The sequence below is a fragment of the Physella acuta genome, unplaced genomic scaffold (genome assembly GCF_028476545.2).
Source record: "Physella acuta isolate Inbredline_101_S28 unplaced genomic scaffold, ASM2847654v3 ptg000315l, whole genome shotgun sequence".
NCBI lineage: Eukaryota > Metazoa > Mollusca > Gastropoda > Physidae > Physella > Physella acuta.
Window position 1 is genome coordinate 166,655 of NW_026731834.1, and position 26,578 is coordinate 193,232.

At 39.8% G+C, this 26,578-nt stretch overlaps 2 protein-coding genes across 2 annotated transcripts; both read left to right on the forward strand.

Annotated features, from left to right (window-relative positions):
- Positions 1-425: 425 nt before the first annotated feature.
- On the forward strand, positions 426-8,312 carry LOC131940305 (neuronal acetylcholine receptor subunit alpha-6-like). Its single transcript, XM_059298956.1, has 8 exons — positions 426-686; positions 3,054-3,184; positions 3,855-3,972; positions 4,731-4,733; positions 4,857-5,021; positions 6,179-6,308; positions 7,019-7,188; positions 8,019-8,312. Exons 1-8 carry the CDS (start codon positions 426-428, stop codon positions 8,310-8,312), a joined length of 1,272 nt encoding a protein of 423 aa, XP_059154939.1.
- A 6,362-nt stretch (positions 8,313-14,674) lies between these two features.
- On the forward strand, positions 14,675-22,061 carry LOC131940306 (neuronal acetylcholine receptor subunit alpha-6-like). The gene is made up of 7 exons (XM_059298957.1): positions 14,675-14,935; positions 16,011-16,141; positions 18,007-18,124; positions 18,668-18,832; positions 19,367-19,496; positions 20,575-20,744; positions 21,768-22,061. The coding sequence occupies exons 1-7, from the start codon at positions 14,675-14,677 to the stop codon at positions 22,059-22,061; spliced, it is 1,269 nt and encodes a 422-aa protein (XP_059154940.1).
- Positions 22,062-26,578: the final 4,517 nt, after the last annotated feature.

Genomic DNA, 26,578 nt, shown 5'->3' on the forward strand with positions numbered 1-26,578 from the left:
ATATTTTATAAAACCAGTTTATTTTTTCAAGGTAAATACTTTTGAATAAAACCAGTTTATTTCATTGTATAATTGTTTATTAACATTATAAAACATTAAACAATATTTTTTATGTAAAAATATACTACTCTAATGAAAACAAAATTGATTTCTATAAGGACGATTTATATTCAATACTAAACAGCAAATCTATACAGCAAAATCTTCCATTAGAGATTAAAAAGTCGAGTTTTCCCATTCAATGCTAAAAACGCGTCGTTTATTTATTTATTTTTTTTCAATACTAAAATGACAACCTTTAGTATTCGTTAAAAAAACGTCGATTTTTTCTAAAATCGATACTAAAACGGCAACGTTTTCTATTTTTCAATCGATGCGGTTACTTGATCTATTGATACCAAATCTCCAGGTTCAAAGGTCACGACATGAAGCTTGACGTGCTGAACCTTGTCCTAACGCTCGCGCTCGCCACGTGCGTCCAAGGCCAGATGTACTCACAGGCGCTGGCCATACAAAAGGACAAACTCAACAGTGACGTGTACAGTACCGAGCTCCGTCCCCTCAGGAACCAGTCCAACACCATGTTCGTCCAAATCGCCTTTCAGATCGTCTCCATCGCCCAGGTGGACGACGTGTCGCAGAGTTTTACCTGTAACGGTTTCATTTATTCCTCGTGGGTCGACCAGGTGAATATTTCATAAAAGTAAACATTTTATTTTGGTAAACATTTCTATCCGTGTAAACATATAATTTTAGGTAAATATTTAATTCAGGTAATTATTTAGACAAGGTGAACATTTCATGCAGGTAAACATTTAATTCAGGTAAACATTTAATGCCCATGCAGGTAAACATTTGATTCAGGTAAACACAGGTTAACATTTCACTTTAGGTAATTATTTAATTCAGGTAAACATTTCACTTCAGTAAAAAAAAGAAACTCATTCATGCAAACATTTCATTCGGGTAAATATTTCATTTGGTAAGCTTTTCATTCAGGTTATTATATTCAGGTAAAGTTTTTCAAATCAAAGCGTTTTATTTTTATTCAGGCAAACATTATGGTTTAGGTCAAAACTTTATTCAGCCAAACATTTCAGTAAGGTAAAGATATTTAGGCAAAATTTGAATGAGGTCAAAAATTTTATTCAGGTAAGCATTTCATTCTGATAATAAAGAGAGGTTTGCAAACATTAAGGGGGCAGTATCACCCAGACATTTGAAAATTGAAGAAAAAATTTGCCAAAAAAAAAAACTATTGTACATGCACACATAAATTTTTTACCATTTATCAAGGAGCTATATAACAGCACATAAAAGAAAGTTAACGTATGATGCAAACATTTTTTTTTTATATTTTAACCAAAAATTTTTTACTAAGTAATTTTTGGCTGCGGTTTTTCAACATTTAGGCCTTTCCTGCTGAAACTACTATTGGAGATGCATGACAGGGTAGCCTATCGCTGTAACTAGAAGATATCTATTGTGACAAATTTCGAAATTTTTAGAGTTTATCAGTTAGGCCAGGGGTCGGCAACCTTTTGAAGCGAAAGAGCCGAAAGTTAAAATTTTCAAAATTTCCCTGGTGTTAAAGAGCCACTAACAATGTTTTATTTCAAGTATTTTATTTTTTTATTAAGATTATTAGTATTTGTGCAAGGAGCTGGAGAGCCGCATCTTGACATCAAGAGAGCCGCATGCGGCTCGCGAGCCGCAGGTTGCCGACCCCTGAGTTAGGCCAAAAAAATTGAACTTAGAAATTTTCTTAAATATGTATCCCTTATTAGAATATGTTATCTTAGAATCAGCGATAACCTATAACGCACGGAAGGTTTATACCAAACTTTAAGTACTTTACTTATGGTTTTGGAAAATTGTTTACAAAAAAATTTAAAATGTAATAAAATATTAACAAAATATTTTTTTGAAAATATGTTGCCATACATATACCATACAATTTATATACTGTATTATAGCAGACAATTAGTTACTACTGCTGTAAAATTTTGACAATGTGTATGTCAAATAGTTTTTGTTTTAGTGAATATTTTTGTTTCCCTCCCTTAGTCTGGGTAATACTGCCCTCTTAAAAACGTCTAATCAACCACGTTTCCTGTGACTCCATCAGACTTTTCCTTTTTTATCCGGCGTATTGAAATACCTGGTTTAAATACCTGGTCAAGTAGGTGGAGCCAGTAGAGGGTGTGGTCATGTAGGAGTCAGCAGAATGTGTGGTCAAGTAGGTGGAGTCAGTAGAGAGTGTGGTCAAGTAGGTGGAGTCAGTAGATGGTGTGGTCAAGTAGGTGGAGTCAGTAGAGTGTCGTCAAGTAGGTGGAGTCAGCAGAGGGTGTGGTCAAGCAGGTTGAGTCAGTAGAGGGTGTGGTTAAGTAGGTGGAGTCAGTAGAAGGTGTGGTCAAGTAGGTGGAGTCAGTAGAAGGTGTGGTCAAGTAGGTGGAGTCAGTAGAGGGTGTGGTCAAGTAGGTGGAGTCAGTAGAGGGTGTGGTCAAGTAGGTGGAGTCAGTAGATGGTGTGGTCAAGTAGGTGGAGTCAGTAGATGGTGTGGTCAAGTAGGTGGAGTCAGTAGAGGGTCGTCAAGTAGGTGGAGTCAGCTGAGGGTGTGGTCTAGTAGGAGGAGTTAGTAGAGGGTGTGGTCAAGAAGGTGGGGTCATTAGAAGGTGTGGTCAAGTAGTTGGGTCGGGGAGAGGAAGACGTATAGAATCGAGCCAGGGTGGCATTGCATTCGCGACTATCTCTCTTTAGACACCCACCATCCTCTACAAGCTACAAACAAGTGTAGTAAGAACAGCTGTATTTTACATATTTTAATTTACTCCCTGAAATTATGTGTGTGTATGTATGTGCATGAGTGTTTGTCTTTTACAACCACAAAACATTGGTCAAAACTCAGTTTGCCACAACACGTTAACAAACGAAAAAGTGTGGCGTCACATTTTTTTCTAAACCACATTCTCCCTCGTCACAAAGTCCTAACCTCCCCCCCCCTCTACCTTGTAGTGTGAGGTCCTTCATGTATGACCCCCATGGTATTGCAGATGGTGGCGTGGAACCCAGCTGACTACGGGGGTCACGTGATGATCCACCCCCTGCCCGAGGACATCTGGCGACCCCGGGTCGTCCTGGTCAACACTCTGGGGGAGCGAGACTTGTTTGATGATGATAAAGCGTAATGAATTTTCTCTTTTGTTGCATTTCACCTTCAAGTAGTTTGTGAACTTCTCTTCTTCTTCAAAGTCATGTTAACATTATTCTCCTCAGCCATATGCTAACATTATTCACTATCTAGCTCTGTTAACATTATTCTCTATCTAGCTCTATATTAACATTATTCTATCACTAGCCCTATGTTAACATTATTCTCTCTCTAGCCCTATGCTAACATTATTTTCTTTCTAGCTCTGTTCTTTCTAGCCCTATGTTAACATTATTCTCTCTATAACCCTACGTTAACAGTATTCTATCTAGATCTATCTTAACATTATTCTCTCTTTTGTTCTATGTTAACATCACTCTCTCCAGCCCTATGTTAACATTATTCCCTCTATAACCCTATGTTAACATTCTCTATCTAGATCTATTTTAACATTATTCTCTCTCTTGTTCTATGTTAACATCACTCTCTCTAGCCCTATGTTAACATTCTTCTCTCTCTAGCCATAAGTTAACATTTCTGTCTAGCCCTATGTTAACATTCTTCTCTCTCTAGCCATAAGTTAACATTTCTGTCTAGCCCTATGTTAACATTCTTCTCTCTCTAGCCATAAGTTAACATTTCTGTCTAGCCCTATGTTAACATTCTTCTCTCTCTAGTCATATGTTAACATTTAACTCTCTAGCCCTATGTTTGTGTTCTATGACGGATTGACCTATTGGGTGCCAGGAGGTCTATTCCCAGCATCCTGTGCTCTAGACATGACCAACTATCCTTTCGATAAACAGAAATGTTCTTTACAGGTGAGTGGGGGTAAGGTGGGTTTTTTACTTTCTCGTATATACGAAGTATAGAGAAAGTCTTGTAATCGAGCAAAAAAAAAGATTTTTGCAAACCTCGACGTTTTACACTTCCCTGAGTCGGAAAAACATAGTTTTGCAATCTTGTCCGTATGTCTGTGTGCATGAGTGTGTGTGTCTGTAAACACGATAACTTGAGTACCGTTACAGCTAGGTTGATGAAATTTCATATATAAGTATTATATCAAGTTTTTAGATCCGTATAAACTTTTAAGCGATTTCCAATAACCGGAAGTGGAATTTTTTCTACTTTGAATTTTTCAAAAGCCTATAACTTGAGTACTATTTCAGATAGATGAATGAAATTTCACATGTAAGTAAAATATATAATTACCTGCCTTCTACCAAATTTTGAGTGATTTCCGTTGACCGGAATAAATGTAGTAATTTAGGCTATTTCCGATTCCTCAAAAAACGCATGTGAATTTATAAAGTACTAATAATATTCCTCACTATTGTTCACATTTTGTTTGGCGCTCACTTGGTGTGCAATTCTTTTTTTTTCTATGAGGCTCTATTCTATTTTAAAAAGTTTAAGTATTTAAAATGGATTAAAAAATCATGTCTATATCCCGAGTTGCCATCCCCTGTTGTTTTATATAAGATTATTTGAGAAAGTTTAGGGGAGATCACTCCCGGTTTATTTTATGTTAGTAGGTGAATATGTGGTAATGAACTGAGTTTATATTTAACACTGACAGCTGGTAATGAACTGAGAACTTTTTTTTATCATTGACAGCTGGTAAAGAACTGACATTTCGACAGCTGGTAATGAACTGACATCTTGAAAGCTGGTAATGAACTGACATCTTGTTTATCATTGACAGCTGGTCGCCATGACGTTGACCATACAGGAGATGTTGTTTGTGGCGAGGGACAGTAAAGCGATGACCACATTCTACACGGCCAACGGCGAGTGGGAGCTGGTGGACTCTAGTGTCAGCGTGTTTAACCTCAGCACCTATGAGAACATAGCTCTCTCGGCCATCAATGTAAGGTTAATCCTAACCCTAACCCATTGGGCTGAATATGGCTCTCTTGACCATCAATGTAAGACTAACACTAACCCTTAACCTAAGCCTTATTCTAACCCTTACCCGTTTTCTAACAGGCGAGAACATGGCTCTCTTGACCATCAATGTAAGGTTAATCCTAACCCTAACCCACAGGCCAGAATATGGCTCTCTTGACCATCAATGTAAGACTAACACTAACCCTTAACATAGACTTATTCTAACCCTTACCTGTTTTCTAACAGGCGAGAACATGGCTCTCTTGACCATCAATGTAAAGTTAATCCTAACCCTAACCCACAGGCCAGGATATGGCTCTCTTGACCATCAATGTAAGCCTTACACTTAGCCTAGCCCACAGGCGAAAAGATGGCACAAGCTTAACCCCTATCCTTAACCAAATCCTTATTCATTACCCTAACCCTTACCGATATACTTACCCCGACCCTTTTCCTAGCAGGCGAGAATATAGCTATCTCAGCAGTCAATGTAATCCTAACCCCTGCCTTAACCTATAGGCTAGAAAAGAACTTTCTCAGCCAGTATAGTGTAGCATGTACTAATTCTCCCTCTGAGGTTTTCTATCAAAACTAGTCTTTCTGACCTATCAAAGCTAGTCTAGCTGATCTATCAAACCTAGTCTAGCTGATCTATTAAAGCAGTCTTTCTAACCTTTCAAAGCTAGTCTAGCTGATCTATCAAAGCAGTCTTTCTAACATATTAAAGCTAGTCTAGCTTATCTATCAAAGCTAGTCTAGCTAATCTATCAAGGCTAGTCTTGCTAATCTATCAAAACTAGACTTGCTCAGGGGCGTAGCGAGGGGGGGGGGGCGGGGGTGCGGACCGAACCTGGTGACACCATTTAGGGGGGGGGGGGGGTGACACCAAGGCAAAAAATAGCAAAATATATGGAGAAAAACTTGAGGGGGGGGGTGCAAATCGAAAACTTGAAAGTTTGTCCCCGAGAAGGGTCGCAACGCCTCTGGGGGGGGGGGGGGGGGGGACACACCATTAAGTGCCGCGTGACACCCGACCTCGCTACGCCACTGGACTAGCTGATCTATCTTAGCAGTCTATAAGGGTTCTACCAAAGCTAGTATCTAACCTCAATATCCCCCCCTCTCTATCCCCTACAGATCGAGTTCAGCATCAAGCGACGTCCTCTATTCCTGATATTCAACGTCGTCCTACCCGTCGTCTTCCTCTCTTTCCTCAACATCCTCGTCTTCGTCATCCCGGTGGAGTCGGGCGAGAAGATTGCCTATGGTGAATGTTATCACGTGACTTTTATCTGTGGCTGTCTGTCTGGGCCATATAAACGTACATATTCACACATACTCACACGTACTCACACATGCATAAACACGGCCATATACACTCATACTCACGGACACATACACATTAACGTATTTCATACACATACACACACTCTTATAGGCATGCATACAAACTCATACGCACATATGCACACATACCCTCACACAAATATCCACACTTATAGATACACACATACATTCACAAAAATATATTCACACACCTACACTTCACACACATACACATATGCACAGATACACACATCCTAACCTAACGACCTAACTCTAACGAACAAAGACTAACCAGCTAATCCTATTTTAACCAACTAACCCTTTCCTACCCAGCTAACCCTATCCTAAACAACTAACCTTATCCTAAACAACTAACCCTTTTTTATCCAACTAACCATATCCTAATCAACTAACCCTATCCTAATCAACCAACTATATCGTAACCAGTTAACAATATCCTAACAAGCTTACCATATTCTAACCAGCTAACACTATCCTAACAAGCTATAAAACCTATCTCACCCAACTCACCCTAACCAAGTGACCTTAACAAACGTACCCTAACCAACTAAACCTAACATGCTAACCCTAACTGAAAAAAAACCCACAGCTAATTAACCCTAACTTATCAATTCAACTCATCACTTACAGGAATAACCGTCCTTCTGGCACTGTCAGTGTTTATGAGTATAGTCAGTGCCATGCTGCCCAGGTCATCGACCATGCCCCGAGTGACCGTCTACCTCTTTATTCTGCTGACCATTTCTGTCCTCACTGTCGTCGACAGTATCTTCATCGTTTACATCTATCACATGGAGGAGGTGGGTCCTTTGTTTTGTACATGAGTCAGTAGAGTAGTGGTCAAGTGGGAGTCAGTAGAGGGTGTGGTCAAGTGGAAGTCATTAGAAGGTGTGGTCAAGTAGGAGTCAGTAGAGGGTGTGGTCAAGTAGGTGGAGTCAGTAGAGGGTGTGGTCAAGTGGGTGGAGTCAGTAGAGGGTGTGGTCAAGTAGGAGTCAGCAGAAGGTGTAATCAAGTAGGTGTAGTCAGTAGAGGGTGTGGTCAAGTAGGTGTAGTCAGTAGAGGGTGTGGTCAAGTAGGTGTATTCAGTAGAGGGTATGGTCAAGTAGGTGGAGTCAGTAGAGGGCATGGTCAAGTAGGTGGAGTCAGTAGAGGGCATGGTCAAGTAGGTGGAGTCAGTAGAGGGCATGGCCAAGTAGGAGTCAGCAGAAGGTGTAGTCAAGTATGAGTCAGTAGAGGGTGTGGTCAAGTAGGTGGAGTCAATAGAGGGTGTGGTCAAGTAGGTGGAGTCAGTAGAGGGTGTGGTCAAGTAGGTGGAGTCAGTAGAGGGTGTGGTCAAGTAGGTGGAGTCAATAGAGGGTGTGGTCAAGTAGGTGGAGTCAGTAGAGAGTGTGGTCAAGTAGGTCTAGCTAGTTTAGGGTGTGGTCAAGCAGGTGGAGTCAGTACAGTAGTGGTCAAGTTGAAGTCATTAGAAAGTGTGGTCAAGGAGTTAGTAGACGGAAGAGTAATTTCTTTTGCGAGAAATTGCTAATATTTACAATCATTCCATTGTATGTTATTTAATTATCATTTAAAATACTAATTTTTATTTCCCAAACGGCAGTTTTAAAAATAAATTTGATTTTGAAAACAGAAAGAAGAAAATCTCCAAAAGGCCAAAGAAAAATTTCAAAAAGCGTTCACCAAAGTTCAACATTTCCACTCGACGGTAACGCCGGCAGAAACCATGGCAACCAAAACATCACAGAAAAAAGCCCCTGATACTACTACACCCGAGTCACGCAACATTGAGAGTGACACAAGCAACCCACCAATCAACCGCTACAAAAAAATAGGGAAACACATTGACCTGGTGTCCTTTATAGTTTTTTTCTTCGTCTGGCTGGGCGTAACGGTGGTCTACATGAGTCTTATTGCTACGTCATAGGTTGACGTCATATTGGTGCGTCATAGTTACGCTATAGGTTGTCTTCACAATGGTCTAGATAAATCTTATTGTTTCATCAAAGTTTTTCGTCACAATTGGTGCCATTGCTACGTCATAGGCTATCGTCACAATGGTCTACATGAGTCTTATTGCTACGTCATAGTTTGTCATGACATTTGCAAAGTCATACGTTGCCGTCACAGTGGTCCACACTGGTCTTATTCTTAGGTCCAAGGTCGTCGTAAAAGGACGTCCTTTTATCCAATCACAACTCTTGCTACGATTTGTTTGTTTTTTTTGGCACTTTTGTTAATATTATTGAAACTGTACAAACTAGAAAATTGTCTTTGAACAATACAATTCAATACATTGTAAATAAAACTTTAAACTCATTTGCTGCTCTTTCTGAGTTTCTACAGATGCTACAAATAGTGTCATTTTATTATAAGAGTCTTCCGTAAAATCAAGTTAACCTTTTGAAACAATCTTGACACCCACTACTCATTGTTACATATTGACACAAAACGCAAGACACTCCCCCTTAAAATGGCATCAGACTTTGGCTTACCACCTTACCCACACACCCTCAAAGTTGTAATCTTTGTTGTTGTTTTTACATTGTTTTCTTTGTAAAATATTGAGTGAGCTAGGTAACATTTTTTTTTTATTATTTTGACTGTTTATAAACAAGAAAAAACCCAAATAACACCTAAAAATCTCATTTTCAAAAATTATTTCTTGAACTGCAAAAGTGGGTCCTCACACTTTCTGGACATTATCCCCCTTATTACACCTCGTCACAAAAATCAGTGACACCCTGCAGAGGCGTAGCGAGGGGGGGGGGGGGGGGGGGGGGCGGGGGGGGGGACAAATGTCCCCGGGCGACGACCTTAGGGGGGGGGGGGGGCGCCAAAATGGGTTTAAAAAAATTGAAAGTTTGAGGGTGAGGGGTGGGGTGCAAATGAAAAGTTCGAGGGGAGGGGGGTGAAAATCGAAAGTTTGTCCCCGGGCGCCGGGAAGGGTTGCTACGCCTCTGACGCCCTGTGACCTGTGAGAAATTTAAACGCTTGCCACGCGTGAAGTACTTTTCTCTGTCCATATCTTAAGAGTAAATCAACCACACATCTTTTAACACACACCCATACACATATGTACACATACACTCAAAACATAAGCTTTACTTACAACTACAACTATCCTACCCTACCCTGATTTAACTGCTACAGCTACTGCTACTGCTAATGCTAATGCTAATGCTACTGCTACTGCTACTGCTACTGCTACTGCTACTGCTACTGCTACTGCTACTGCTACTGCTACTGCTACTGCTACTGCTACTGCTACTGCTACTGCTACTGCTACTGCTACTGCTACTCTACTGCTACTGCTACTGCTACTGCTACTGCTACTGCTACTGCTACTGCTCCTGCTGCTACTGCTACTGCTACTGCTACTGCTACTCTACTGCTACTACTACTACAAGTTCAACCGTTTCATTTACATATACACGTACACTTAAAGACACGTTTCGTGTTAAATATTTACATAGATATCAATTTCCCCCAACTTTTTCATCACTTCCGTGTTACATTTATAGTAAGACCGACGGGCACTGAACAACCAAGTGTCAATATGTTCCTACTGACTAAATCTAAATGTTTGAGGGAAAAAACGATTCAGTCCAAACTCTAAGTAGGCTATAGATTTCCATTATCTCAAGCAACTGCAGAAGTGTAGTTATGGTGTGAGAGTTTTCAAATATTGAATCATCAGCGGACGTAACAGAAGAGAATTCAATAAGTTTATATCTAGTAAACTCGGTCAATATCTTATGGGGTTTGAACCGCTTTATAAAACGTTCATCCTAACACGTACATGTGTAAACGTTAAACCTAACGCACAGAAGACAAAACAAAAACAATCTTGAAAAACAGGTTTGATACAATACTAAATCAAGCAAGTTGGGAGTCAAAAGATATAAATTATCTCTGGTTAAACTTTTGAAAATTGTAACTAAAAATGTAATAGGCTTGTAAGTCTCGGTCTCTCTCGCTTAACAACCGCCTAGGCCAGGGGTTCCCAACCCCGTGCCCGCGGGCGCCATGGCGCCCGCCGAACGATTCATATGTGCCCGCCTCTCACTATTCGACAGAGACAGAATTTTTTTCATAAACATTTTTGATAGGTTGAAGGGGATGGAAATCGAAATGTTGAGGGGGGAGGGTGCAAATCGAAAGTTTGAGGGGGGGGGGGTGCAAATCGAAAGTTTTGTCCCCGGGTGACGGGAAGGGCCGCTACGCCTCTGGAAGGAGTTTGTCGATTTAAAATAGGTGGTGCCCGCCACCCTACCGATATTTTAGAATGTGCTCTAGAGTAAAAAAAAAGGTTGGGAACCCCTGGCCTAGGCTATTAATATTTATACTAAAATCGGTGACTTCGTTTAGGGTAACTTGTTACGGATTAGAATAAATAACTAGATTACCCGTTATCCTTGGATAACTGTGGGTCTTGGGGGGTCATCCATAAATAAAATCACGTCTTTCACTTATCGTCACAATAAAGACCCCCACATTCAAAAAGACGTCATACCTCAGACTTTTTTGTCTTTTAAAAACAACTATTTCTGCTAAGCAGACTATCCCTTCCAATGCTGAGGTCACAATAACAGGCCAACTCTACTTCACCTGTCCAGTGTCCCGCCAACTCAGATATGTTTTTGTCTTTTAAAACACCGATTTCGGCTGAGCATGGATCTGACCACACTATCCATTCATATGCTGACGTCACAAGTGAACTCTACACCCACCCAACTCTACTTCACCTGCCCAAAGTCGGCACCCCGTCAAAAGAGCGCACGACAAAAGAGCGCCGACATAAGAGTGCAGACAAAAGAGCGCAGACAAAAGAGCGCATGTATCTTATAGATGCATATTTCAGTGGCGTAGCGAGGTCGGGTGTCACCCGGTGCGGCACTTAATAGTGTCACCCCCCTCAGAGGCGTAGCGATTCTTCCCGGGGACAAAATTTCAATTTTCGATTTGCACCCCCCTCTCAAACTTTCGATTTGCACCCCCCCTCTCTCCAACTTTCGATTTCCACCCCCCCTCGAACTTTCGATTTGCACCCCCCCCCCCCCCCTCAAATTTCTCTATATATTTTACTATTTTTTGCCTGAGTGTCACCCCCCTAAATGGTGTCAACCGGTGCGGTCCGCACCCCCCGTCCCCCCCCCCCCCCTCGCTACGCCTCTGGCCTATTTAGTATATTATACTCTGAGACTGTTTAATAAACTTAATTTACGCGAATAGACCCTAGTATTAATTAAAGTTAAATTTAACCCAAATTAGCCTGTGTACGAAACTTGATTTACGCGAATAGACCCTAGTATTAATTAAAGTTAAATTTAACCAAAATTAGCCTGTGTACGAAACTTGATTTACGCGAATAGACCCTAGTATTAATTAAAGTTAAATTTAACCCAAATTAGCCTGTGTACGAAACTTGATTTACGCGAATAGACCCTAGTATTAATTAAAGTTAAATTTAACCCAAATTAGCCTGTGTACGAAACTTGATTTACGCGAATAGACCCTAGTATTAATTAAAGTTAAATTTAACCCAAATTAGCCAATGGCTGTATGGGTCGTTACGTCTAGTGTTTCTTCCCGACTTTTTTGAGGGGGGGGGGGCACTTGATATTTTCGGGGGGGGGGGGGACAACATATTCCGGGTGGGGTGGGGCCCCGAAGAGATGCCTGGGAGAAACTCTGTTCTCGCCTCTAGTGATCAAATTAAAGTAATTAGAATGTTTACTAAATGAGCTAACTAATTAGTATTCCATGTAAACTTGTCCTCGGATTGTTGAAATAATTTAATGACGTCACTGGCGATCAAAACTCGCCGGTTTTTTTTTCTGGATGGGGATCGATACCTAGCAATATGGAGTCGATGCCAGCAACATGGAATCGATGCCAACAACATGGAATCGATGCCAGCAATATGGAATCGATGCCAACAACATGGAATCGAAACTATGCAAACTTTACAGTCAGTAACTGGGGATGTGTTTGCTCAGTGAACAGCTCACCACGGTATTATTCTTCAAGTCGACGTATGTTATTTGTTTTTGTTTTATGAATGCTTTTTAATTTAATTAGTCTAATAAGTGAACTAATTTTTGTTCATATACTTTGCATATTTTTTGTTAGTATATAGTACCTACTAATTACTAGTACGTCTATAATTTTTTTTTAAATTATACTATAGATTAAGATATCTTAAATTCTAGCTGATGAAATACTATAGCTAGAAATAGCTAGTATATTTTACCTAATGATAGTTAGTATACTTTACCTGTTAATTTTGAGTATACTTTACCTATTAATTGCTAGTGTGGCTGACATTCGAATTGCCAGAATAAATTACATTTATATTGCTAGAATATTTTATTTTTAACTGTAACGATGCTTAATGAAGTATTTAATTAATTATCTATGTTTTAGCGGGGAACATGGCATTTCCCCCCTGTCAATTACCCCCCGGATATTTCCCCCCCGACATTACCCCCCAGAGTAATTACCCCCCCCCCCTGTCAATTACCCCCCGCCCAGTAGGACATTACCCCCCCCCCCCCCCCGGGACAGGGTTGGGGCTAGGGCTAGGGCTAGGGCTAGGGCTAGGGCTAGGGTTAGGGTTAGGGTTAGGGTTAGGGTTAGGAATAGGGTTAGGGTTAGGGCTAGGGTTAGGGTTAGGATTAGGGTTAGGGTTAGGGTTAGGGTTAGGGTTAAGGCTAGGGCTAGGGCTAGGGCTAGGGCTAGGGCTAGTGCTTGGGCTAGGGCTAGGGTTAGGGTTAGGGCTAGGGTTAGGGTTAGGGCTAGGGCTAGGGCTAGGGCTAGGGCTAGGGCTAGGGCTAGGGCTAGGGCTAGGGCTAGGGCTAGGGCTAGGGCTAGGGCTAGGGCTAGGGCTAGGGCTAGGGCTAGGGCTAGGGCTAGGGCTAGGGCTAGGGTTAGGGTTAGGGTTAGGGTTAGGGTTAGGGCTAGGGTTAGGGCTAGGGTTAGGATTAGGGTTAGGGCTAGGACTAGGGTTAAGATTAGGGTTAGGGTTAGAGCTAGTTTTAGGGTTAGGGTTGTGTCTAGCTTTGGTTTTGGTTTTGTGTGAAGTTTTAGGCTAAGTTGGATGCTTAGGTTTTGGTCTTTTTCTTAAGGTTTGGATTAAAGTAGTATATAGGTATAAAATTCTAGTTAGAGTTAGGATTGTAACTTGAGAAGGGGGGGGGGGGTAATTCCCCGGGGGGGGGTAATTGGCAGGGGGGTAATTGCTCCGGGGGGTAAATACGGGGGGGGGGGAATGTCCGGGGGGGAAATATCCAGGGGGTAATGTCCTGTAGCCGTTTTAGCGTTATAATTTCCAAAATAATTTAATACCCATGTTCTATTGAAATTAAATTATAATTGCCTGAATAGTTACAATAATTTGCTTTATTTATTTTCACTTTTGATAGCGACGATGATTTATTTTTGGGTTGCCAATTTAGCTCGTAAATACCTGAAAACTTTACTTTTTAATGACAAGTATACTAGATTATGCAAAATCTAGTAGACCACTCTGAAAGATCAGATTTTCTGTTTAGACATAGCTGTTGTCTCGATCAAGTTATTTTTGAAAGGTTTTGTTTTACCCTGCATGTTTAAAAAAAGGATGAAATTAGTTTAATAAGACGCAATATAGATCTATAAGTTTCTATTGTTTACAGTATTTTTGAGTTTGTTTACACCAATATTAATTAAAGCAATTCACGTTTTGCTTACATTCATTATGTTCTGTTCGATATTCTCAGCGATTAGACCAAAAAATCTACAGATGACAAGTTAGCAGCAAACACTAGTCGTCCATTGTTAAAACTAGATCGGTATCGTTTAATAATACGCAAAAAATAACGATTATAAGTATATATTTCTTAAATGACCATGAAACATTGTAAAAAAACGGAGTTACAGTATCGTCCTTTACAATAGCCATCATTACCATGACGACGTTAAAAAAAGTATGTCAAGCGGCAGGCTATTGCTTGGCCTAGTACAGCACTGAAGGTCCACTAAAATGTTTTACCTTAGGGGTCCGGTGCCTGTATACCTTATCTTAAAACGATGACTTTAAAAATAGATACTAAACGGAAGCGTTTTATATTCGATTCCGTGTCGATTTGATACCAAAACAGCGATTTTTTTTTAAATTCAATACTATTTGATATTTAAACAGAAAAAAAAAAATTACATTCTATACAAATCAACGAATTCTTCAATTCGATACCAAACAGAGAGTTTTCAATTCTATACCAAAGCCAGAGGTTCAAAGGTCACGACATGAAGCTGGACGTCCTGAGCCTAGTACTAACGCTCGCGCTCGCCACGTGCGTCCAAGGTCAGATGTACTCACATGCGCTGGCCGTACACAAGGACAAACTCAACAGTGACGTGTACAGTACGGAGGTCCGGCCCCTCAGGAACCAGTCAAGCACCATGTTTGTCTACGTCATCTTTCAGATCGTCTCCATCGCCCAGGTGGATGACGTGTCGCAGAGTTTTACCTGTAACGGTTTCATTTCTTTCGCGTGGGTCGATGAGGTAAACATTACGTTATAGTAAACATTTGATTCGGGTAAACAGTACATTCAGTTAAATATTTCATTCAGGTAAACATTTATTCGTGTAAACATTTGCTATAAGTAAACATTTCATTGAGGTAAACAGTCCATTCAGGTAATTATTACACCAGGGTAGTCATTTGCTAAAAGTAAACATTTCATACAGGTAAACATTTCGTGCAGGTAACCATTTCCTTCGGGAAAACATTTTGTTCAAGTAAACATTTAATTCGGGTAAAGATTTCTATTATTGTAAATATTTCATTGTTAAACATTTCATTTAGGTAAAAATTTTATTCAGGTAAACTTTTTATTCAAGTAAATATATTCAGGTAAACATCTTTAGATCAAAAACGTTTCATTCAGGTAAACATAACTATTTAGGTGAAAATTTTATTCAGATAAATATTAAATTAAGTTAAATATATTCAAACAATAGCCTACTTTAATTCATCCGAAAATTTTATTCAGGTAGGAATGTAAATATGATTCAGGTCAATAATTGTATTTAGACCTTTTCATTCTGGTAATAGAGACAAGTTTACAAACCGGCATCAAACATTAGCAAGCTCTAAACAACCTTGTTTCTCAAATTAATACTCTTCCCCAACCTCACATTCTCCCCACCCTCTCCCACTTTCTCCCCTACTCCATGTTTCCACAAGGCTTTTACTTACCTATCCAGTCAATCGCACCACCTGGTTTGAACACCAGGGGTGGTTCGGTCGGAGGGAAGGGGGGGGGGGGGCTATGGTTTCAAGCCAGGGTGGTTTCGAACTCGCGACTTTCGAGTTAGACCCCACCATCCTCTACAAATAATTTAATTTACAACCCTGAAAAGGCGGGCGTGTATGAGTGCTTGGTTTTTACAACAACCAATCAGCGACTTACCTCACTTTCTAACAACACATTACAAAAAGGTTGACGTCACGCTTTCTACCCCCCCCCCCCCCCCCCCCCCCCCCAATCTTCCTCTTCATACATTGTTACAAAGTCCTAACCCCCCCTACCTTGTAACGTGAGGTCCTTCATGGATGACCTCCATGGTATTGCAGATGGTGGCATGGAACCCAGCTGACTACGGGGGTCACGTGATGATCCACCCCCTGCCCGAGGACATCTGGCGACCCCGGGTAGTCCTGGTCAACACTCTAGGGGAGCGAGACTTGTTTGATGATGATAAAGCGTAATTAATTTTCTCATTAGCAACATATCTCTTTGTTAATATCTCTCTCTTCATCCCTAACATCTCTCTCTTAAGACCATTGCAGTAACATTTCTATCATTATTTCTATGCTAACCAGAGGCGTAGCGAGAGGGCGGGGAGGGGCGGGGGTGCAGACCGCACCGAGTGAAACCATTTAGGGGGGTGACACCTAGGCAAAAAGTAGCAAAATATATAGAGAAAAATGATAATTACACTTAATTAAGGGATTAATTCGAGTGTTAAATAGTGTTTTAAGAGGTGCAATTCGAAAGTTTGAGGGGGGGGGGGGTGCAAATAGAAAATTTTTGAGGGGGTGCAAATCGAAAATTGAAAGTTTGCCCCCGGGAAGGGTCGCTACGCCTCTGGGGAGGGGGGGTGACACCATTAAGTGCCGCACCGGGTTACACCCGACCTCGCTACGCCACTGAAGCTGACGTGTCCATTTCTTCAGCTATATGTTAACATATCTTTTACGCCATTTGTTAACATTGTCCTTTTCAGTCGTGTGCTAAGATCACTCTCATAAGCCCTATGTTAACATCTCACTAATAAGCCTAATGTTAACACCTCTCTCATAAGCACAATGTTAACATCTCTCTCATAAGCCATATGTTAACATCTCTCTCATAATCCATATGTTAACATCTCTCCCATAAGCCCTATGTTAACCTGTCTTCTCATCATCCTTATGTTAACATCTCTCTCATCATCCTTATGTTAACATCTCTCTCAACATCCTTATGTTAACATCTCTCTCATAAGCCCTTTGTTAACACCTCTCTCATAATTCCTATGTTAACATCTCTCCCATAGCCCTTTTGTTAACCTCTCTTCTCATCATCCCTATGTTAACATCTCTCCCATAAGCCCTATGTTAGAATCACTCTAATAAGCCCTTTTGTGGTCACATATCTCTTCTCTGCCCTATGTTAACATCTTTTCTCAGCCCTATGTTAACTTCAGCACTATGTTAACTTCAGCCCTATGTTAACTTCAGCCCTATGTTAACTTCAGCCCTATGTTAACATCTCTTCTCAGCCCTATGTTAACTTCAGCCCTATGTTAACTTCAGCCCTATGTTAACTTCAGCCCTATGTTAACTTCAGCCCTATGTTAACATCTCTTCTCAGCCCTATGTTAACTTCAGCCCTATGTTAACTTCAGCCCTATGTTAACTTTAGCCCTATGTTAACTTCAGCCCTATGTTAACTTTAGCCCTATGTTAACTTCAGCCCTATGTTAACTTCAGCCCTATGTTAGCATCTCTTCTCAGCCCTATGTTAACTTTAGCCCTATGTTAACTTCAGCCCTATGTTAACTTCAGCCCTATGTTAACTTCAGCCCTATGTTAACTTTAGCCCTATGTTAACTTTAGCCCTATGTTAACTTCAGCCCTATGTTAACTTCAGCCCTATGTTAGCATCTCTTCTCAGCCCTATGTTAACTTTAGCCCTATGTTAACTTCAGCCCTATGTTAACTTCAGCCCTATGTTAACTTCAGCCCTATGTTAACTTTAGCCCTATGTTAACTTCAGCCCTATGTTAACTTCAGCCCTATGTTAACTTTAGCCCTATGTTAACTTCATAACTTCAGCCCTATGTTAACTTCAGCCCTATGTTAACATCTCTTCTCAGCCCTATGTTAACTTCAGCCCTATGTTAACTTCAGCCCTATGTTAACTTCAGCCCTATGTTAACTTCAGCCCTATGTTAACTTTAGCCCTATGTTAACTTCAGCCCTATGTTAACTTCAGCCCTATGTTAACTTTAGCCCAATGTTAACTTCAGCCCTATGTTAACTTCAGCCCTATGTTAACTTCAGCCCTATGTTAACATCTTCTTAGCCCTCTATTTGTTACCTATGACGGAGTAACTAATTGGGTGCCTGGTAGCCTTTTCCCAGCATCCTGTGCTCTAGACATGACCAACTATCCCTTCGATAAACAGATCTGTAATTTACAGGTGAGTATAATGGGTGGGGGTGTGGTAGGTGGGCAAGCTCTAGACTTTAGACGTAGCTGGCTATGTGGGAATATGTGTATGTGCGTGTGAGTCTGTATGGCAGATGTAAATGTAGGTTGATAACTTGACATATGTTGACATTTGTTCGTCCTCTCATGTCATGTTGACATCTACTGATCTTCACATGCCATATTGACATCTGTTGATCCTTATATGTCATGTTGACATTTGTTGATCCTCACGTGTCATATTGACATTTTTAAGTCCTCACATGTCATGTTGACATCTGTTTGTCCTCATATGTCATGTTGACATCTGTTGTTCCTCACATGTCATATTGACATTTTTAAGTCCTCACATGTCATGTTGACATATGTTGGTCGACTCATGTTGACATCTGTTGATCCTTATTATGTCATGTTGACATTCCTTTAGTCCTCACATGTCATGTTGACATCTGTTGCTCCTCACATGTCATGTTGACATTTATAGTCCTCACATGTCATGTTGACTTTTGTTGCTCCTTACATCTCATGTTGACAGCTGGTCGCCATGACGGTGACCATAGATGAGATGATGTTCGTGGCTCTGGCGAATAAAGCGCTGACCACCTACTACACGGCCAACGGCGAGTGGGAGCTGGTGGACTCTAGTGTGAAAGTTTTCAACCTCAGCACCGGCGAGAACATGGCTCTCTCGGCCATCAATGTAAGCCTAACACTAACCCTAATTATTCTCATACTAGCGTACCCGTCGGCGTTGCTGCGATCTAGTTCTAAACCAAAGTTACAAAAAATTTTAAGTTTCATCAACACAAATATTATATACATACATACATTATATATATAAATAAATATATATATATATATATATATATATATATATATATATATATATATATATATATATATATATATATATATATATATTTCAATCATAGTACTTCTGCTATCATGAGCACAATCATGCTAATAATGAAATGTTTACACATAATTAGGCATGCCCTTTGAGTTGCTCTAACAATGGCAGTCTAGATGATGTATGAAAACTGTCTCTGGGGTTTGCCTTAGATAGTGTAGCTGATTTATTTAAGCGAGTCTATACATGCATTAAAATTTTAAGTGGATAAGGCAAGCCAGTCTAGCTGATCTATTGAGGCTAGACTATTTGTTATCAAACAAATCTAATCTATTTGACCTATGAAGCTATTCTCTAAATGTGGTGTCCCTCCATCTCCTACAGATCGAGTTCAGCATCAAGCGGCGTCCCTTGTTCCTGATATTCAACGTCGTCCTACCCGTCGTCTTCCTCTCTTTCCTCAACATCCTCGTCTTCGTCATCCCGGTGGAGTCGGGCGAGAAGATTGCATATGGTGAGTGTTATCACGTGACTTTTATCCTTCTGGCTTGTGCAATAGGGCTTACATACATGCATACACATATTCACACTCACACACACATTAAACAATTGACTCTTACACACATTCACTCTCACACATAGACACAGACACACACGCAGTTTGTTTTTAGCTTTTAAATTTAAAAAACTGCTTACTATACTTTACATAATTAATTTTAATTTTATTCTTAAGGTGCTACTTATTTTATGTTTGTGTATTTTATATAAACTGACAGTCAGATTACACAACCATTTACCCACACATAAAGAAACTGACAAAAACTTTTTAAAATACATTAAAAGACAAGCTTGTAATTAAAATAAATCATTGCATATAAACGTTGTCTAATCAATCAACCCTAACTCTAACAACATAATCATATCCTATCAAATTAACACTAAATAGTTTATTGTAAAATACTAACTCTAACACACTTACCCTAACCAACTAACATAACCACCTGGCTCTAACCAATGAACCGTAACTCTAACTATCAAACATTGAGCCTAACCATCTAACCCTAACCTAAGCAGCTAACCTTAACGACTAACCCTAACGAAATAACCCTGTCAAACTAACTCTAACAATCTAGCCATAACCAACTAATCATAACCTACTAATCCTAACGAACTACCCCGAAAGAACTAAAGCTAACGAAGTCACCCTAACGAACTAACCCTAACGAACTAACCCTAACGAACTAACCCTAACTAACATACCATAACGAACTAAGCCTAACGAACTAACCTTAACAAACTAGCCCTAACTAACAAGCCCTAACGAACACACCCTAACGAACTAACCCTGACGAACTAACCATAACCAACTAACGAACTAACCCTAACGAATCAACCCAAACAAACTAACCCTAACTAAGAAATCCTAACTAACTAACCCTAACCCTAACGAACTGACCCTAACGGACTAACCCTAACGAACAAAACCCTAACGAACAAACCTAACAAACTTACACCAATGAACTAAACATAACCAACTAACTCTAACCAACCAACCCTGGCCAACAATATCAAGTTTACCGAATTAACCACAGGTATCACCGTCCTGCTGGCACTGTCCGTGTTTATGAGTATAGTCAGTGCCATGCTGCCCAGGTCATCGACCATGCCCCGAGTGACCGTCTACCTCTTTATTCTGCTGACCATTTCTGTCCTCACCGTCGTTGACAGTATCTTCATCGTTTACATCTATCACATGGAGGAGGTGGGTCCTGTGTTTTGTACGTCTGGATGGGAGGTTTAGTAATCTAGAGTGGTGTGTGTGGTCAAGTTCGAGTCAGTTAAATCTGTGGTCAAGCAGGAGCAGAGGCGTAGCGAGGGGGCGGGGGAGGGGGGGACATATGTCCCCGGGCGCCAACATTAGGGCACGCCAAAATAGGTTGGAAAAATAAATTGAAAGCTTTAAGAGGGTGGAAATCGAAAGTTTAAGGGGGGGGGGTGCAAATCAAAAGTCTGAGGGGGGTGCAAATCGGAGAGGGTGTGAAAATCGAAAGTTTGAGGGGGGGGGGGGCTGCAAATCGAAAGTCTGAGGGGAATGCAAATCGAAAGTTTGTCCCCGGGCGCCGGGAAGGGTCGCTACGCCTCTGAGTAGGAGTCATTGGACGTTGTTGTCTAATTAAAGTCAGTAGACGGAAGAGTGGTATCTGTAGAAAGATATTGCTCATGTGCGTTTGCCAGATAGATGTCAAGTTCTAAACAATATTTATTTAAGCAATTGTTGATTACTCTCATGTATACGAAGTATAGAGGAAGTATTGTAATCATGCAAAATAAAAATTGTGATTTTCCAAATCTCGACGTTTTACACCTCCCTGAGTCGGAAAAACATAATTTTGCAATCTTGTCCGTACGTCTGTGTGTGTGTATGTGTGTATATGTGTGTGTATGTGTATCTGTAAAGACGATAGCTTGAGTACCGTTACAGCTAGGTTGATGAAATGTCGTATATGAGTATTAAATCACATTTGTAGTTCTGTATCAACTTTTCAGTGATTTCCGGTAAGCGGAAGTGGCACTTGTTCTACTTTAAATTTTAAAAAGCCTATAACTTCAGCATTGTTTCAGATAGATAAATGAAATTTCACATGTTAGAATACGATCTAATGTTATGAAAGAATATTCGAGAAAGTTTAGGAGAGATCACTCCCGGTTTACTTTTATTTTATTTTATGTTTTATTTTTTTTTACAAATGACGTTTTATAAAAATAAATTTGATTTTGAAAACAGAAAGAAGAAAATCACCAAAAGGCAAAAGAAAAACTCCAACGAGCTTTCACTAAAGTTCAACATTTTCACTCGACCGTGTCGCCGTCAGAAACCATGGCAACCAAAACGTCACAGAAAAAAGCAACTGATACTACAACACCCGAGTCACACAACATTGAGAGTGACACAAGCAACCCACCAATCAACCGCTACAAAAAAATTGGGAAACACATTGACCTGGTGTCTTTTATAGTTTTTTTCTTCGTCTGGCTGGGCGTAACGGTGGTCTATATGAGTCTCATTGCTACGTCATAGGTTGACGTCACAGCTTTTGTGATTGTTACGTCATAAGTTGCCCGCTCAAGGGTTAACCTGAGTCTTATTGATGCTTGATATGATGACGTCACAGTGGTCTGAAAGAGTTTTTTTTTTGCTACTTCCTTTGTTTTCATCGAGCCCCCCCCCCCCCTCCCGTCCCCCTCCCGTCATTGCAGGGGCGAAGCTACAGATATCATCGAACCTAACAACAGGACCCTGATTTGCAAACTAACTGGCTATACATTTTAATAACACTACTTGGTATCGTCAATGTTAGATTATAATTATTTAAAACTTGGTTGTTATTTTAAATGTAGTGGACAATACTTGTACCGTTATTATAAAATAAATTTGAAATAAAAGTCTGCAAACTCGTGCGTTGCATGTTCTATACTTCTATAAATAGTTCTACTACTACAATAATATCACTTTATTAAAATTGTACCCTGTTCTGACATAGTTCTCAAGGTAGTGGTCACACATCTACCAAGTATTTACACGATAGTGAGGTGGCATTGAGCCATCCACTGTTTTAATTATACCGTTAATAGTTTAATAATTTAGAAAATGAGATTATGATTTTCGTCTGTTGACTGTCAAAGAAATTGACTCGTATTCCTTCCTGAAGTATGTTTGCCAGGCCAGGACCTTCCCAAATTTGCGTCATGAATCACTCAGAATGTCAACTGGGAAACCCCACGTAATGCACGTTATATACATAGATATACACATATATATATATATATATATATATATATATATATATATATATATATATATATATATATATAAACAGAAAGAGAGAGTGAGTGATTGTGTACTTGTCTGAGTCGTTCAATCAACATTTACTGCCATCTGTCTAAGTCCTGTTCATTCTTTAATGTCATCCATCCATTGACGTATTTGGCTTCTCCTTCCTGGCACCGTGTCTCTGCCATTATCTCAGACTAAATCATCCATTCTTCAATCCTATCACACACCCATACACATTTGTAAACATACACTTAAACATACACTTAAACATGCACTTAAACATACACTTAAATATAAACTTAAACATGCACTTAAACATAATCTTAAACATACACTTAAGCATACACTTAAACATACACTTAAACATACACTTAAACATACACTTAAACGCAGGGGCGTAGCGAGGGGGGACCGCACCGGGTGACACCATTTAGGGGGGGCGACACCAAGGCAAAAAATAGCAAAATATATGGAGAAAAACTTGAGGGGGGGTGCAAATCGAAAGTTTGAGGGGGTTCCAAATCGAAAACTTGAAAGTTTGTCCCCGGGAAGGGTCGCTACGCCTCTGGGGGGTGACACCATTAAGTGCCGCACCGGGTGACACCCGACCTCGCTACGCCACTGCTTAAACGTACACTTAAACATACACTTAAACATACACTTAAACATACACTTAAACGTACACTTAAACATACACTTAAACATACACTTAAACTTACACTTAAACATACACTTAAACATACACTTAAACGTACACTTAAACATACACTTAAACATACACTTAAACGTACACTTAAACATAAACTTTTACCTGCAACTACGACTAGTCTACCCTAACCTGAGTAAAGTTTATGCAAATAGAACTAAAAAGGGTAGTGTTAGCATCCTCACAATTTCAGGCCAATTATAGGAACAATGCTCGTTTCGACCCAAGGTCATCGTCACCATACAAAAACTAGTCAAAGAAGATAATCTTGGTCTTTAGACAAATCATGTTTTAACTGTCGAACTAAGTCAACAATTATGTTACTGTTATTAACTACATTAACTACAATCGCTAATCTAACTACCACACGGGGCAGACAGGGATTAGAGATATTGTATATTGGACATCGGTAAATTCATTATTGAACTTTGGTATTTGACATGTATATAGATGTAGACACAGACTTATAATACACGTTCACAACACGTTCACGTACAATAGAAGACACGATTCTTACAAAATGTAAACATAACTATCAAGATAAAAACTATGGTCTACCCCCCCCCCCCCCACACACACACACACACCAAACCACTTTACTTCACGTTACATGTTCTGACGAGTACTTAAGAGCCTTGTGTCAATATGTACTCACTCTCATGATGGTTGGTAAATAAAACGATCTAGTCACGACATCGTAAGTATAGATTTCCATTATCTCAAGCACCTGAGGAAGTGTGGTTATGGTGTGAGGGTTTTCAAATATTGAATCATAAGCGGACGTCAGGGAAACGAATTCAATAAGTTTAGAATCAAGTGAATTCTGTCGATATATTACATGGTTTGAACCGCGGTACAAAACAATTATCCTACCACATAGATAAACACGAATCTAAATTAACACTAGATTAAATTTTAATCCTATCACCTAGCTTAATATATTATTTAGTCATACTGAGCCAATGATGCCATGCCAAAGAACTCAGGTCTAATTTCTCAATACAAAAGATCTCAGTTCTAAAATCTCAAGGCTAAGATTTCACGTCAGGGGAATCTAAGTTCAAATATATGAGGTCAAAGATCTCAGGTCAGAAAATCTAAGGTCAAAAGATCTAAGGTCAAAAGATCTAAAGTCAAAAGATCTAAGGTCAAAAGATCTAAGGTCAAAGATCTCAGGTCAGAAAATCTAAGGTCAAAGATCTAAGGTCAAAAGATCTAAGGTCAAAAGATCTAAGGTCAAAAGATCTAAGGTCAAAAGATCTAAGGTCAAAAGATCTAAGGTCAAAGATCTCAGGTCAGAAAATCTAAGGTCAAAGATCTAAGGTCAAAAGATCAAATGTCAAAAGATCTAAGGTCAAAAGATCTAAGGTCAAAAGATCTAAGGTCAAAGATCTAAGGTCAAAAGATCTAAGGTCAAAAGATCTACGGTCAAGAGATCTAAGGTCAAAAGATCTAAAGTCAAAAGATCTAAGGTCAAAGCTCTAAGGTCAAAAGATCTAAGGTCAAAAGATCTAAGGTCAAAGCTCTAAGGTCAAAAGATCTAAGGTCAAAAGATATAAGGTTAAAGATCTAAGGTCAAATATCTAAGGTCAAAAGATCTAAGGTCAAAAGATCTAAGGTCAAAAGATCTAAGGTCAAAAGATCTAAGGTCAAAAGATCTAAGGTCAAAAGATCTAAGGTCAAAGATCTAAGGTCAAAAGATCTAAGGTCAAAAGATCTAAGGTCAAAAGATCTAAGGTCAAAGATCTAAGGTCAAAAGATCTAAGGTCAAAAGATCAAAGGTCAAAAGATCTAAGGTCAAAGATCTAAGGTCAAAAGATCTCAGGTCAAACGATCTCAGGTCAAACGATCTAAGGTCAAAAGATCTAAGGTCAAAGATTAAAGGTCAAAAGATCTAAAGTCAAAAGATCTCAGGAGATGTTGGCAAAAGTAGGCTTGCTGTTGTTACTTGTGGGCTGGCTGGTGATGTTAGCAAAATTTGGTTGGTTGGTCAGTTGGTTGGTCAGTTGGTTGGTCAGTTGGTTGGTCAGTTGGTTGGTCAGTTGGTTGGTCAGTTGGTTGGTCAGTTGGTTGGTCAGTTGGTTGGTCAGTTGGTTGGTCAGTTGGTTGGTCAGTTGGTTGGTCAGTTGGTTGGTCAGTTGGTTGGTCAGTTGGTTGGTCAGTTTGTTAGTCATTTGATTGGTTGTCGGTTAGCGGGTTAGTTGTCGTTCGAAAAATATAAATTTCAAGTGCCTCCACCCCCCACCCCCCCCCTTTCCCCACAGGACAAAACATCTGAAAGAAAAACATTTTTTTCTACTACGCTCATTCAACTAACTTCCCTATCTTATCTGCCGAAGATATTCATTAACTAACTCACTGCCTCATTTTCCGTAACCTGCTCTCAATTTATTTACGTAATTTTTATCTGTAACTAGATCTAGATTTTAAAAAAAAAAGTTTCGTATCAGAGACTACAATGTTTAAATAAGGAAGTTAATATAATTTTTTTTTTAAAATTCTGTAACGAATTTTAAGGGGCGTAACTTTAGTTTTCTTTTTCTGCCGTATTTTAACAGTTACTTCCCGTTTTTTAAAAATAGTATACCCGTCCCGCGCGTTGCTGTGATCTAGTCCTACACACTAGAGTGAAACAACATTTTTATAAGGGTTTCATTACTACCCATCATGTATTTATAGACGTGCTTTCTTGTTTTCTAAAATCGAGTGATTTAAAGAAGTCGCTGTACGTCTTGAATCTTAGTTGTTGGGGCGTAGGTTTGTTCACACTACCGCCCAGACGCCCCCGAGCGTGCTGTGTAACAGTCTTGCGTGTGCGTTAATCAACCTTTGTACAAATACGGTAGGACACTCCTCGGTGACCGCCCAGGTTTAAGGGCGTCGTTGGGCGCTCTATTGAGCATACTGTTACACTACTGCAGGGGCGCCTGGTCCGACCCCAGGTTCGGTTTAAGGATCGGGTGTTCCAAAGTTAATAATTAAATTCATCAAAATTAAGTCAAATACACAGTATAATATAATTAAAACACACAAATTATGATTGTTACTAAAAATT